Source organism: Oncorhynchus masou, chromosome 14, assembly GCF_036934945.1.
Source record: "Oncorhynchus masou masou isolate Uvic2021 chromosome 14, UVic_Omas_1.1, whole genome shotgun sequence".
Taxonomy (NCBI): domain Eukaryota; kingdom Metazoa; phylum Chordata; class Actinopteri; order Salmoniformes; family Salmonidae; genus Oncorhynchus; species Oncorhynchus masou.
This window is the reverse complement of record NC_088225.1, coordinates 36,045,081-36,061,038: the sequence shown is the minus strand read 5'-3', so window position 1 is coordinate 36,061,038 and position 15,958 is coordinate 36,045,081. Positions and strand designations below refer to the sequence as shown.

The following is a 15,958-nucleotide window of genomic DNA, read 5'->3' as shown; positions in this document are numbered from 1 at the left end:
TGGTGGTGGGATGCAGTGTGTGTGTGTGTGTGTGTGTGTGTGTGTGTGTGTGTGTACCCAAGCCGTACCTAAATATAGCATGAGAAAATGACCCTGTGTGGCGTAAGGAGGTGTACGCTACGCTGCAAACTGTCACAGTCAGACTCAACCTGGACGTCATTATGAATCAACTGTTACAGTCAGACTCAACCTGGACGTCATTATGAATCAACTGTTACAGTCAGACTCAACCTGGACGTCATTATGAATCAACTGTTACAGTCAGACTCAACCTGGAGATTATGAATCAACTGTTACAGTCAGACTCAACCTGGACGTCATTATGAATCAACTGCTACAGTCAGACTCAACCTGGACGTCATTATGAATCAACTGTTACAGTCAGACTCAACCTGGGATAATGAATCAACTGTTACAGTCAGAAACACCTGGACGTCATTATGAATCAACTGTTACAGTCAGACTCAACCTGGACGTCATTATGAATCAACTGTTACAGTCAGACTCAACCTGGACGTCATTATGAATCAACTGTTACAGTCAGACTCAACCTGGACGTCATTATGAATCAACTGTTACAGTCAGACTCAACCTGGACGTCATTATGAATCAACTGTTACAGTCAGACTCAACCTGGGCGTCATTATGAATCAACTGTTACAGTCAGACTCAACCTGACGCTATTATGAATCAACTGTTACAGTCAGACTCAAACTGGACGTCATTATGAATCAACTGTCACAGTCAGACTCAACCTGGACGTCATTATGAATCAACTGTTACAGTCAGACTCAACCTGGACGTCATTATGAATCAACTGTTACAGTCAGACTCAACCTGGGCGTCATTATGAATCAACTGTTACAGTCAGACTCAACCTGGACGTCATTATGAATCAACTGTTACAGTCAGACTAACCTGGACGTCATTATGAATCAACTGTTACAGTCAGACTCAACCTGGACGTCATTATGAATCAACTGTTACAGTCAGACTCAACCTGGACGTCATTATGAATCAACTGTTACAGTCAGACTCAACCTGGGCGTCATTATGAATCAACTGTTACAGTCAGACTCAACCTGGGCGTCATTATGAATCAACTGTTACAGTCAGACTCAACCTGGACGTCATTATGAATCAACTGTTACAGTCAGACTCAACCCTGGACGTCATTATGAATCAACTGTTACAGTCAGACTCAACCTGGACGTCATTATGAATCAACTGTTACAGTCAGACTCAACCTGGACGTCATTATGAATCAACTGTTACAGTCAGACTCAACCTGGACGTCATTATGAATCAACTGTTACAGTCAGACTCACACACACACACACACACACACACACACACACACACACACACACACACACACACACACACACACACACACACACACACACACACACACAGTAAGGAGAGCTGGTTCACCAGGTGAAGTTTAGAATAGAAATGGGATATTACAGGACTGCAAAACTTGGCCCTTTGACAGAGCCGCCATCTTGAATGAGGACCACAAAGCATGCTGGGTAAAGGGCTCAGTCGTAGTGGTGGTCAGGGTAGAGGTTGCTCATATACACAGATCTAGGATCAGCTTGCTCTACCCACATCCTAACCTTAATCATTAGGGGACTCATATTCACAGATCTAGGATCAGCTTGCTCTACCCACATCCTTACCTTGCCCATTAGGAGAAAGTCAAAATATCTGACCCTGTATCAGTTGTTAACCTGGTCTTAAATCTCCAATATAACAGGAGGCCATCGTTCCCCCCCCTCACTGTTGTGGAACGTCCTCCGTTTCACACACAGAGTCAGTTTGTAATTTAGTTGAATCAGAGACACATGCCCGTGTGTGTGTGTGTGTGTGTGTGTGTGTGTGTGTGTGTGTGTGTGTGTGTGTGTGTGTATTACTGTAATGGACAGTGTAAACGGAGGCTGCAGCCACATAGCATCAAGACGTTGAAGTAAGTCATGATGCTGGCAGGTAAAACCATGGCACAGAGGATTTATTTAACGGCCCTCCTCATCCCATCTAACCACTAATATTAAACTGACCACAGAATGGAATGGCAAACAGGATGGTTGGCAAGGCCAAGCTTAACCAATCAGCATCAGCTAGTGTATGTAAAGTGGAATAGAGTCTCTGTAGTCTCAGTCTGTCCTGACCCTGACCTCTTGCAGGGTCTGATCAGGTGACCTCTGGGTAGAATCATCAGGATTGACCTTCCAAAACCCCAGTGTTTCCTGGGTAGTGTAGTTGTCCTGGTCCTGTACTGTAAAGCCTCCCTCCACACAATAATTCATTCTCAGTTGTCCTCAGATTCCCAAAATAATGTTTACAAAAATAAAATAATAGTAGTAGTAATATCAACGACAAAAAGAGAGAGATGAATCGGCATGACAACGAGCAGGTAAAGCGTGCAGCTCTGGCGCGTTATTCTACAGAGGCATTTTTCTTCTTTAGTTCTTTGCTAAGACACGGAGATGGATGGGGGGGTCTGACGTCACCCCATTCTCACACAGAGAGACACAGAGATGGAGGAGAGGAGAGGGTCTGACGTCACCCCATTCTCACACAGAGAGACACGGAGATGGAGGAGAGGAGAGGGTCTGACGTCAACGTGTGTGTGTGTGTGTGTTCGTGTGTGTGTGTGTGTGTGTGTGTGTGTGTATGTGTGTGTGTGTACAGTGTGTGTGTGTGTAGTGTGTGTGTGTACAGGGTGTGTGTGTGTACAGTGTGTGTGTGTGTGTGTACAGTGTGTGTGTGTGTGTGTGTACAGTGTGTGTAGTGTGTGTGTGTAGAGTGTGTGTGTACAGTGTGTGTGTGTACAGTGTGTGTGTGTGTAGTGTGTGTGTACAGTGTGTGTGTGTGTAGTGTGTGTGTACAGTGTGTGTGTACAGTGTGTGTACAGTGTGTGTGTGTGTGTGTGTGTGTACAGTGTGTGTAGTGTGTGTGTGTAGTGTGTGTGTGTACAGTGTGTGTGTGTGTACAGTGTGTGTAGTGTGTGTGTGTAGTGTGTGTGTGTACAGTGTCTGTGTGTACAGTGTGTGTGTGTGTAGTGTGTGTGTGTAGTGTGTGTGTGTAGTGTGTGTGTGTAGTGTGTGTGTGTACAGTGTGTGTGTGCGCAGTGTGTGTGTGTAGTGTGTGTGTAGTGTGTGTATGTAGTGTGTGTGTACAGTGTGTGTGTGTGCAGTGTGTGTGTGTAGTGTGTGTGTAGTGTGTGTGTGTAGTGTGTGTGTGTAGTGTGTGTGTACAGTGTGTGTGTGTGCAGTGTGTGTGTGTAGTGTGTGTGTACAGTGTGTGTGTACAGTGTGTGTGTGTGCAGTGTGTGTGTGTAGTGTGTGTGTAGTGTGTGTGTGTGTAGTGTGTGTGTACAGTGTGTGTGTGTAGTGTGTGTGTACAGTGTGTGTGTGTGTGTGTGTGTGTACAGTGTGTGTGTGTGTGTGTGTGTAGTGTGTGTGTAGTGTGTGTAGTGTGTGTAGTGTGTGTAGTGTGTGTGTGTGTGTGTGTGTAGTGTGTGTGTGTGTGTGTGTGTAGTGTGTGTGTAGTGTGTACAGTGTGTGTGTAGTGTGTGTGTGTGTAGTGTGTGTAGTGTGTGTGTGTGTGTGTGTGTGTAGTGTGTGTGTGTGTGTAGTGTGTGTGTGTGTGTAGTGTGTGTGTGTGTGGTGTGTGTGTAGTGTGTGTGTAGTGTGTGTACAGTGTGTGTGTGTGTGTGGTGTGTGTGTGTGTGTGTGTGTGTGTGTGTGTAGTGTGTGTGTGTGTGTGCAGTGTGTGTGTGTAGTGTGTGTGTGTAGTGTGTGTGTGTGTGTAGTGTGTGTGTGTGTGTGCAGTGTGTGTGTGTAGTGTGTGTGTGTAGTGTGTGTAGTGTGTGTGTGTGTGTGTAGTGTGTAGTGTGTGTGTAGTGTGTGTGTGTGTGTGTAGTGTGTGTGTAGTGTGTGTGTAGTGTGTGTGTAGTGTGTGTGTACAGTGTGTGTGTGTACAGTGTGTGTGTGTACAGTGTGTACAGTGTGTGTGTGTAGTGTGTGTGTGTAGTGTGTGTGTACAGTGTGTGTGTGTGTGTGTAGTGTGTGTGTGTAGTGTGTGTGTGTGTGTACAGTGTGTGTGTGTAGTGTGTGTGTGTACAGTGTGTGTGTGTGTGTGTGTACAGTGTGTGTGTGTGTAGTGTGTGTGTGTGTGTGTGTACAGTGTGTGTGTGTGTGTGTGTGTAGTGTGTGTGTGTAGTGTGTGTGTGTGTGTGTGTACAGTGTGTGTGTGTGTAGTGTGTGTGTGTGTGTGTGTACAGTGTGTGTGTGTGTGTAGTGTGTGTGTGTGTGTGTGTACAGTGTGTGTGTGTGTGTGTACAGTGTGTGTGTGTTCAATGATCCTGTGCGTCCCAGACTTATCCCTGTCTCCACTTTGAGTCCATCACAGCCATGTTAAACTGTCCTATCTGGTCTGTACAGAACACCCCTCTGCGCTCACATCCCTCTGCGCTCACATCCCTCTGCGCTCACATCCCTCTGCGCTCACATCCCTCCATGAATTCCCTTTTTTATTTTAAATAGTTTATCCCTCTACAAAAAAATCCCTCTTTCCTGTAAACGTTCCCTGGTTGATCCTGGCTGGAGCAGAGATCCTGGCTGGAGCAGAGATCCTGGCTGGAGCAGAGATCCTGGCTGGAGCAGAGATCCTGGCTGGAGCAGAGATCCTGGCTGGAGCAGAGATCCAAGCTGGAGCAGAGATCCAAGCTGGAGCAGAGATCCTGGCTGGAGCAGAGATCCTGGCTGGAGCAGAGATCCTGGCTGGAGCAGAGATCCAAGCTGGAGCAGAGATCCTGGCTGGAGCAGAGATCCTGGCTGGAGCAGAGATCCAAGCTGGAGCAGAGATCCAAGCTGGAGCAGAGATCCTGGCTGGAGCAGAGATCCTGGCTGGAGCAGAGATCCTGGCTGGAGCAGAGATCCAAGCTGGGGCAGAGATCCAAGCTGGAGCAGAGATCCTGGCTGGAGCAGAGATCCTGGCTGGAGCAGAGATCCTGGCTGGAGCAGAGATCCTGGCTGGAGCAGAGATCCTGGCTGGAGCAGAGATCCTGGCTGGAGCAGAGATCCTGGCTGGCTCCATCGACCTCATTCCTCCTCTGCGTTCGTTGGGCTGAAGTAACGGAGTGGTTGGTAGTTGGGGTAGTTGGGGGTCGGGGATTGGTAGGCAGGTCAGTTGGTAGTTGGATAAGGTGGTAGGTTAGAGGGGGTGTGATGGGGATCCGGGGGGGGGCTATCGATGACCATGCAGCGTGTCAGGTGTTGTGAGTAGTACTTGAAGAGTTCGGCTGTGGCTCCAGGACAGTTGGTCAACTCCAACTCCTCTAGATCCTGGATCTGGATCAAACCAGATAGACCTGTAGTGGTTAGGAGTGGACAACCTGGGGGGGGGGGAATAGGGGTGGAGAGAGAGAGGGAGGAGAAACAGAGAAAGGAAGGTAGAGAATAGAGAAAGAGAAAGGAGAGAGAGAGAGATGGGGAGGGAGGCAGAGAGGAGAGAGAAAGAGAGAGATGGGGAGGGAGGCAGAGAGAGGAGAAAGAGAGAAAGGAGAAAGAGAGAGATGGGGAGGGAGGCAGAGAGAGGAGAAAGAGAGAGATGGGAGGGAGGCAGAGAGAGAGAAAGAGAGAGATGGGGAGGGAGGCAGAGAGAGGAGAAAGAGAGATGGGAGGGGAGGCAGAGAGAGGAGAAAGAGAGAGATGGGAGGGAGGCAGAGAGAGGAGAAAGAGAGATGGGGAGGGAGGCAGAGAGAGGAGAAAGAGAGAGATGGGGAGGGAGGCAGAGAGAGGAGAAAGAGAGAGATGGGAGGGAGGCAGAGAGAGGAGAAAGAGAGAAAGGAGAAAGAGAGAGATGGGGAGGGAGGCAGAGAGAGGAGAAAGAGAGAGATGGGAGGGAGGCAGAGAGAGGAGAAAGAGAGAGATGGGGAGGGAGGGAGGGAGAGAGAGGAGAAAGAGAGAGATGGGGAGGGAGGTAGAGAGAGGAAAAAGAGAGATGGGGAGGGAGGCAGAGAGAGGAGAAAGAGAACAGAAACCCAAGTCAGACTAATATAGTAGATGGTAAAAGTCTGACTTGTGTTTTCTATTATATACATTCTATCCTTCTATCTATTCTATCATTATATCCTTCTATCTATTCTATCATTCTATCCTTCTATCTATTCTATCATTCTATCCTTCTATCTATTCTATCATTCTATCCTTCTATCTATTCTATTATTCTATCCTTCTATCTATTCTATCATTCTATCCTTCTATCTATTCTATCATTCTATCCTTCTATCTATTCTATCACTCTATCCTTCTATCTATTCTATTCTATGTCTGACTTGTGTTTCTAATATAGTTAATCACTCTTTCCTTCTATCTATTCTATCATTCTATCCTTCAATCTATTCTATCATTCTATCCTTCTATATATTCTATCATTCTATCCTTCTATCTATTCTATTCTATGTCTGACTTGTGTTTTCTATTATATCCATTCTATCCTTCTATCTATTCTATCATTCTATCTATTCTATCACTCTTTCCTTCTATCTATTCTATCATTCTATCCTTCTATCTATTCTATCATTCTATCCATTCTATCTATTCTATCATTCTATCTATTATTTTCTATGTCTGACTTGTGTTTTCTATTATATCCATTCTATCCTTCTATCTATTCTATTCTATGTCTGACTTGTGTTTCTAATATAGTTAATCACTCTTTCCTTCTATCTATTCTATAATTCTATCCTTCTATCTATTCTATCCATCTATCTATTCTATCATTATATCCTTCTATCTATTCTATCATTCTATCCTTCTATCTATTCTATCATTCTATCCTTCTATCTATTCTATCATTCTATCTATTCTATTCTATGTCTGACTTGTGTTTTCTATTATATCCATTCTATCCTTCTATCTATTCTATCCTTCTATCTATTCTATCCTTCTATCTATTATATCCATTCTATTCTTCTATCTATTCTATCATTCTATCCTTCTATCTATTCTATTCTAGGTCTGACTTGTGTTTCTAATATAGTTAATCACTCTTTCCTTCTATCTATTCTATCATTCTATCCTTCTATCTATTCTATCATTCTATCCTTCAATCTATTCTATCCTTCAATCTATTCTATCATTCTATCCTTCTATCTATTCTATTCTATGTCTGACTTGTGTTTTCTATTCTATCCTTCTATCTATTCTATCATTCTATCCTTCTATCTATTATATTCTATGTCTGACTTGTGTTTTCTATTATATCCATTCTATCCTTCTATCTATTCTATTCTATGTCTGACTTGTGTTTCTAATATAGTTAATCACTCTTTCCTTCTATCTGTTCTGAATTCACCAATTTGTAAGTCGCTCTGAAATGACTTAAATGTAATGTAAATGTAAATGTTCTATAATTCTATCCTTCTATCTATTCTATCTATTCTATCCTTCTATCTATTCTATCATTCTATCCTTCTATCTATTCTATCATTATATCCTTCTATCTATTCTATCATTCTATCCTTCTATCTATTCTATGTCTGACTTGTGTTTTCTATTATATCCATTCTATCCTTCTATCTTTTCTATCATTCTATCCTTCTATCTATTCTATTCTATGTCTGACTTGTGTTTCTAATATAGTTAATCACTCTTTCCTTCTATCTATTCTATCATTCTATCCTTCTATCTATTCTATCATTCTATCCTTCTATCTATTCTATCATTATATCCTTCTATATATTCTATCACTCTTTCCTTCTATCTATTCTATCATTCTATCCTTCTATCTATTCTATTCTATGTTTGACTTGTGTTTCTAATATAGTTAATCACTCTTTCCTTCTATCTATTCTATAATTCTATCCTTCTATCTATTCTATCCTTCTATCTATTCTATCATTCTATCCTTCTATCTATTCTATCATTCTATCCTTCTATCTATTCTATCATTATATCCTTCTATCTATTCTATCATTCTATCCTTCTATCTATTCTATTCTATGTCTGACTTGTGTTTTCTATTATATCCATTCTATCCCTCTATCTATTCTATCATTCTATCCTTCTATCTATTCTATCATTCTATCTATTCTATCATTCTATCCTTCTTTCTATTCTATCATTCTATCCTTCTATCTATTCTATTCTATGTCTGACTTGTGTTTCTAATATAGTTAATCACTCTTTCCTTCTATCTATTCTATCCTTCTATCTATTCTATCCTATCTATTCTATCATTCTATCCTTCTATCTATTCTATCATTATATCCTTCTATCTATTCTATCATTCTATCCTTCTTTCTATTCTATCATTCTATCCTTCTATCTATTCTATTCTATGTCTGACTTGTGTTTCTAATATAGTTAATCACTCTTTCCTTCTATCTATTCTATTATTCTATCCTTCTGTCTATTATATCATTATATCATTCTATAATTGTATCTATTATATCCATTCTATCCTGGTGTCCTAACTATTATATCATTCTATAATGTTTTCTATTAAATCCATTCTATCCTTCTATCTATTCTATCATTCTAAATATTCTATATATTCCATCATTCTAAATATTCTATCATTCTATCTATTCTATTATTCTAAATATTATATATATTCAATCATTCTATCATTCTAAATATTATATCATTCTAAATATTATATCTATTCAATCATTCTATCATTCTATCTATTCTATCATTCTAAATATTTTATCATTCTATCATTCTAAATATTCTATATATTCTATCATTCTAAATATTATATAATTCTATCTATTCTATCATTCTAAATATTATATCTATTCAATCATTCTATCATTCTAAATATTCTATCTATTCTATCATTCTAAATATTTTATCATTCTATCATTCTAAATATTCTATATATTCTATCATTCTAAATATTATATAATTCTATCTATTCTATCATTCTAAATATTATATCTATTCAATCATTCTATCATTCTAAATATTCTATCTATTCTATCATTCTAAATATTTTATCATTCTATCATTCTAAATATTCTATATATTCTATCATTCTAAATATTCTATATATTCTATCATTCTAAATATTCTATCTATTCTATCATTCTAAATATTCTATCTATTCTATCATTCTAAAAATTATATCATTCCATCATTCTAAATATCCTATCATTATATTCATATAGCAATCCAAACAATCCATTCAATCTGAATAATGAGTTTTCATGAGATACCAGAGTTGGTCAGCAGGGGGAGGAGTGGTGCAGAGACAGACAGGACAGAGGAGAAACACAGGAAGTCCATGCATCTTAATTGTATGTCCTCTCTCCTCTCCTTGTCAAAACCTTTTGGATGAGAAGGTACAGAGGGGATGAACCTTCTCATTGGATGGGTTCTGGAAGGAGGATGCGGGGAATCAAGGAAATGCAATTAAGATTCTCCCCATGGTTGTGAAACCAATTATCTCTCCTTCCTTTCAAAAGATGCACTTGTTCACTTCCCTTCACTGATTTGACAGGAAATGACTGGTATGAGAAACATGGTAGAAACTCCCACTAGCCCACGTCTCCACCAATCCAATGCTTTCAGATTTGGGGGAAGTAGTAAACGGGTGAACAATCCAGGAGAAAGGACATATTATTAGGAAACAGCCCCCTCTGTGTATGACTGCTTCTCAATAGTCTACAAAATGCTTCCTCTCCTCACACACACATTATACTGTAGCCTGTAGTCAGAGATGATTATTGTACTGTAGTCTGTAGTCAGAGATGATTAATGTACTGTAGTCTGTAGTCAGAGATGATTCATGTACTGTAGTCTGTAGTCAGAGATAATTCATGTGCTGTAGTCAGAGATGATTAATGTACTGTAGTCTGTAGTCAAAGATAATTCATGTGGTGTAGTCAGAGATGATTCATGTACTGTAGACTGTAGTCAGATATGATTAATGTACTGTAGTCAGAGATGATTAATGTACTGTTGTCAGAGATGATTAATGTACTGTAGACTGTAGTCAGAGATGATTCATGTACTGTAGACTGTAGTCAGAGATGATTAATGTACTGTAGTCAGAGATGATTAATGTACTGTAGACTGTAGTCAGAGATGATTAATCTACTGTAGACTGTAGTCAGAGATGATTCATGTACTGTAGACTGTAGTCAGAGATGACTAATGTACTGTAGTCAGAGATGATTAATGTACTGTAGTCAGAGATGATAAATGTACTGTAGACTGTAGTCAGAGATTATTGATGTACTGTAGACTGTAGTCAGAGATGATTGATGTACTGTAGACTGTAGTCAGAGATGATTAATGTACTGTAGTCAGAGCTGATTAATGTACTGTAGACTGTAGTTAGAGATGATTAATGTACTGTAGACTGTAGTCAGAGATGCTTAATGTGCTGTAGACTGTAGTCAGAAACAATTAATGTACTGTAGTCAGAGATGATTAATGTACTGTAGTCAGAGATGACTAATGTACTGTAGTCAGAGATGACTAATGTACTGTAGTCAGAGATGACTAATGTACTGTTGTCAGAGATGACTAATGTACTATAGTCAGAGATGATTAATGTACTGAAGTCAGAGATGATTCATGTACTGTTGTCAGAGATGATTCATGTACTGTAGTCAGAGATGATTAATGTACTGTTGTCAGAGATGATTAATGTACTGTAGACTGTAGTCAGATATGATTAATGTACTGTAGTCAGTGATGATTCATGTACTGTAGACTGTAGTCAGAGATGATTAATGTGCTGTAGTCAGAGATGATTGATGTACTGTAGACTGTAGTCAGAGATGATTGATGTACTGTAGACTGTAGTCAGAGATGATTAATGTACTGTAGTCAGAGCTGATTAATGTACTGTAGACTGTAGTTAGAGATGATTCATGTACTGTAGACTGTAGTCAGAGATGCTTAATGTGCTGTAGACTGTAGTCAGAGATAATTAATGTACTGTAGTCAGAGATGATTAATGTACTGTAGTCAGAGATGATTAATGTACTGTAGTCAGAGATGACTAATGTACTGTAGTCAGAGATGACTAATGTACTGTTGTCAGAGATGATTAATGTACTGTAGTCAGAGATGATTAATGTACTGTAGTCAGAGATGATTAATGTACTGTTGTCAGAGATGATTAATGTACTGTAGACTGTAGTCAGATATGATTAATGTACTGTAGTCAGTGATAATTCATGTACTGTAGACTGTAGTCAGAGATGATTAATGTGCTGTAGTCAGAGATGATTAATGTGCTGTAGACTGTAGTCAGAGTTGATTAATGTACTGTAGTCAGAGATGATTAATGTACTGTAGTCAGACATGACTAATGTACTGTAGTCAGAGATGATTAATGTACTGTAGTCAGAGATAATTAATGATGGAGACTGTAGTCAGTGTTGATTAATGTACTGTAGTCAGAGATGATTAATTTACTGTAGTCAGACATGACTAATGTACTGTAGTCAGAGATGATTAATGTACTGTTGTCAGAGATGATTAATGTACTATAGACTGTAGTCAGAGATGATTAATGTGCTGTAGACTGTAGTCAGAGATGATTAATGTGCTGTAGACTGTAGTCAGAGATGATTAATGTACTGTAGTCAGTGATGATTCATGTACTGTAGACTGTAGTCAGAGATGATTAATGTGCTGTAGTCAGAGATGATTAATGTGCTGTAGACTGTAGTCAGAGATGATTAATGTACTGTAGTCAGACACGACTAATGTACTGTAGTCAGAGATGGTTAATGTACTGTTGTCAGAGATGGTTAATGTACTGTTGTCAGAGATGATTAATGTACTGTAGACTGTAGTCAGAGATAATTCATGTGCTGTAGACTGTAGTCAGAGATGATTAATGTACTGTAGTCAGAGATGACTAATGTACTGTAGTCAGAGATGACTAATGTACTGTAGTCAGAGATGATTAATGTACTGTAGTCAGAGATGATTAATGTACTGTAGAATGTAGTCAGATGATTAATGTACTGTAGTCAGATATGATTCATGTACTGTAGTCAGAGATGATTAATGTACTGTTGTCAGAGATGATTAATGTGCTGTAGACTGTAGTCAGAGTTGATTAATGTACTGTAGTCAGAGATGATTAATGTACTGTAGTCAGAGATGATTAATGTACTGTAGACTGTAGTCAGAGATGATTGATGTACTGTAGACTGTAGTCCGAGATGATTAATGTACTGTAGACTGTAGTCAGAGATGATTCATGTACTGTAGACTGTAGTCAGAGATGATTAATGTACTGTAGTCAGAGATGATTAATGTACTGTAGACTGTAGTCAGAGATGATTCATGTACTGTAGACTGTAGTCAGAGATGATTAAGGTACTGTAGACTGTAGTCAGAGATGATTCATGTACTGTAGTCAGAGATGATTAATGTACTGTAGTCAGAGATTATTCATGTACTGTAGTCAGACATGACTAATGTACTGTAGTCAGAGATGATTAATGTACTGTAGTCAGAGATGATTAATGTGCTGTAGACTGTAGTCAGAGTTGATTAATATACTGTAGTCAGAGATGATTAATGTACTGTAGTCAGAGATGATTAATGTACTGTAGACTGTAGTCAGAGATGATTAATGTACTGTAGACTGTAGTCAGAGATGATTCATGTACTGTAGACTGTAGTCAGAGATGATTCATGTACTGTAGTCAGATATAATTAATGTACTGTAGTCAGAGATGACTAATGTACTGTAGTTAGAGATGATTAATGTACTGTAGTCAGAGATGATTAATGTACTGTAGTCAGAGATGATTAATGTACTGTTGTCAGAGATGATTAATGTACTGTAGATTGTAGTCAGAGATGATTAATGTGCTGTAGACTGTAGTCAGAGATGATTAATGTACTGTAGTCAGAGATAATTAATATACTGTAGTCAGAGATAATTAATGTACTGTAGTCAGAGATGATTAATGTACTGTAGAATGTAGTCAGAGATGATTAATGTACTGTAGACTGTAGTCAGAGATGATTCATGTACTGTAGTCAGATATGATTAATGTACTGTAGTCAGAGATGATTCATGTACTGTAGACTGTAGTCAGAGATGATTAATGTACTGTAGACTGTAGTCAGAGATGATTAATGTACTGTAGTCAGAGATGATTAATGTTCTGTAGTCAGATGATTCATGTACTGTAAACTGTCGTCAGAGATGATTCATGTACTGTAGTCAGACATGACTAATGTACTGTAGTCAGAGATGATTAATGTACTGTAGTCAGAGATGATTAAAGTACCTTAGAATGTAGTCAGAGATGATTAATGTACTGTAGTCAGATATGATTCATGTACTGTAGTCAGAGATGATTCATGTACTGTAGACTGTAGTCAGATATGACTAATGTACAGTAGTCAGAGATGATTAATGTACTGTAGTCAGAGATGATTAATGTAATGTAGTCAGAGATGATTAATGTACTGTAGTCAGAGATGATTAATGTACTGTTGTCAGAGATGATTAATGTACTGTAGTCAGAGATGATTAATGTACTGTAGACTGTAGTCAGATATGACTAATGTACAGTAGTCAGAGATGATTAATGTACTGTAGTCAGAGATGATTCATGTACTGTAGACTGTAGTCAGATATGACTAATGTACAGTAGTCAGAGATGATTAATGTACTGTAGTCAGAGATGATTAATGTACTGTAGTCAGAGATGATTAATGTACTGTAGTCAGAGATGATTCATGTACTGTAGTCAGAGATGATTAATGTACTGTAGACTGTAGTCAGAGATGATTCATGTACTGTAGTCAGACGTGACTAATGTACTGTAGTCAGAGATGATTCATGTACTGTTGTCAGAGATGATTCATGTACTGTAGACTGTAGTCAGATATGACTAATGTACTGTAGTCAGAGATGATTAATGTACTGCAGTCAGAGATGATTAATGTACTGTAGACTGTAGTCAGAGATGATTCATGTACTGTAGACTGTAGTCAGAGACGATTCATGTTACACCTGTCGTCAGATATTCTTTTTTAATTTACATTTTTTTTAATTTTACCTTTATTTTACTAGGCAAGTCAGTTAAGAACAAATTCTTATTTTCAATGACGGCCTAGGAACAGTGGGTTAACTGCCTGTTAAGGGGCAGAACGACAGATTTGTACCTTGTCAGCTCGGGGATTCGAACTTGCAACCTTTCGGTTACTAGTCCAACGCTCTAACCACTAGGCTACCCTGCCGCCCCATGATTAATTTACTGTAGTCAGAGATTATATACTGAACTCTCTCATTCTATAGAATACCATATAGATTTACCCAGCCAGGGAGAGGAAGAGTGTGTGTGTGTGTGTGTGTGTGTGTGTGTGTGCGCGTTGGTTCCTTTGAAGTTTCCTCAGTATGGATGAGAAGGAGGACATGCCAGCTCCTGGATGACCTCTGTCCCTGTTCAGACTATCTGTCTTTGGACTGGAGGGGTTATAGCAGAGAGGAAGAGAGAGGGAACGACTGTGTGGTGGTGATCAAACCAAATGCCAGGAGTTCCTCTGAGGGCCTTCAGAAAGTATTCAAGACCCCTTGACCTTTTTCACATTTTGTTACGTTACAGCCTAAAATGGATTTGAAAAAAATAAATTAAAAAAATAATCTTATTTACATAAGTATTCAGACCCTTTGCTATGAGACTTGAAATTGAGCTCAAGTGTATCCTGTTTTCATTGTTCATCCTTGAGATGTTTCCACAACTTGATTGGAGTTCACCCGTGGTAAATTCAATTGATTGGACATGATTTGGAAAGGCACACACCTGTCTATATAAGGTCCCACAGCTGACAGAGCATGTCAGAGCAAAAACCAAGCCATGAGGTCGAAGGAATTGTCCGTACAACTTGAAGACAGGATTGTGTTGAGGCACAGATCTAGGGAAGGGTAAAATAATAAATTCTGCAGCATTGAAGGTCCCGAAGAACATAGTAGCCTCCATCATTCTTAAATGGAAGAAATTTGGAACCACCAAGACACTTCCTAGAGCTGGCCGTCCGGCCAAACTGAGCAATCTGGAGAGAAGGACCTTGGTCAGGGAGGTAACCAAGAACCCAATGATCACTCTGACAGAGCTCCAGAGGTCCTCTGTGGAGATGGGAGAACCTTCCAGAAGAACAACCACCTCTGCAGCACTCCACCAATCAGGCTATTATGGTAGAGTGGCCAGACGGAAGTCACTCCTCAGTAAAAGACACATGACAGCCCGCTTGGAGTTTGCCAAAAGGCAGCTAAAGGACTCTCAGACCATGAGAAACAAGATTCTCTGGTCTGATGAAACCAAGATTGAACTCTTTGGCCTGAATGCCAAACGTCACGTCTGGAGGAAACCTGGCACCATCCCTACGGTGAAGCATGGTGGTGGCAGCATCCCTACAGTGAAGCATGGTGGTGGAGGCATCATGCTGTGGGAATGTTTTTTACCTGCAGGTACTGGGAGACTAGTCAGGATCGAGGGAAAGATGAACGGAGCAAAGTACAGAGATCCTTGAAGAAAACCTGCTCTAGAGCTTCCAACAGGACAATGACCCTAAGCACACAGCCAAGTCAACGCAGGAGTGGCTTTGGGACAAGTCTCTGAATGTCCTTGAGTGGCCCAGCCAGAGTCCGGACTTGAACCCGATCGAACATCTCTGGAGAGACCTGAAAATAGCTGTGCAGCGACGCTCCCCATCCAACCTGACAAAGCTTGAGAGGATCTGCAGAGAAGAATGGGAGAAACTCCCCAAATACAGGTATGCCAAGCTTGTAGCGTCATACCCAAGAAGACTCAAGGCTGTAGTCGCTGCCAAAGTTACTTCAACAAAGTACTGATTAAAGGGTCTGAATACTTATGTAAATGTAATATTTGCAAAATATTCTATAACCTGTTTTTCGTTTGTCATTATGGGGTATTGTGATGTCATTATGGAGT

At 39.8% G+C, this 15,958-nt stretch overlaps 2 protein-coding genes across 2 annotated transcripts in view; both read right to left on the bottom strand.

The window, feature by feature from the left end:
* LOC135554808 (F-box/LRR-repeat protein 16-like) overlaps positions 1-15,958 on the bottom strand; it is a 158,441-nt gene that overhangs the window by 102,566 nt on the left and 39,917 nt on the right. The window lies entirely within an intron of this gene.
* Positions 5,193-15,958, bottom strand: part of LOC135553890 (F-box/LRR-repeat protein 16-like) — a 19,660-nt gene continuing 8,894 nt past the window's right edge. Inside the window, exon 5 of the mRNA XM_064985816.1 lies at positions 5,193-5,401. Coding sequence (XP_064841888.1) covers positions 5,193-5,401 — 209 coding nt within the window. The remainder of the gene's footprint in view (positions 5,402-15,958) is intronic.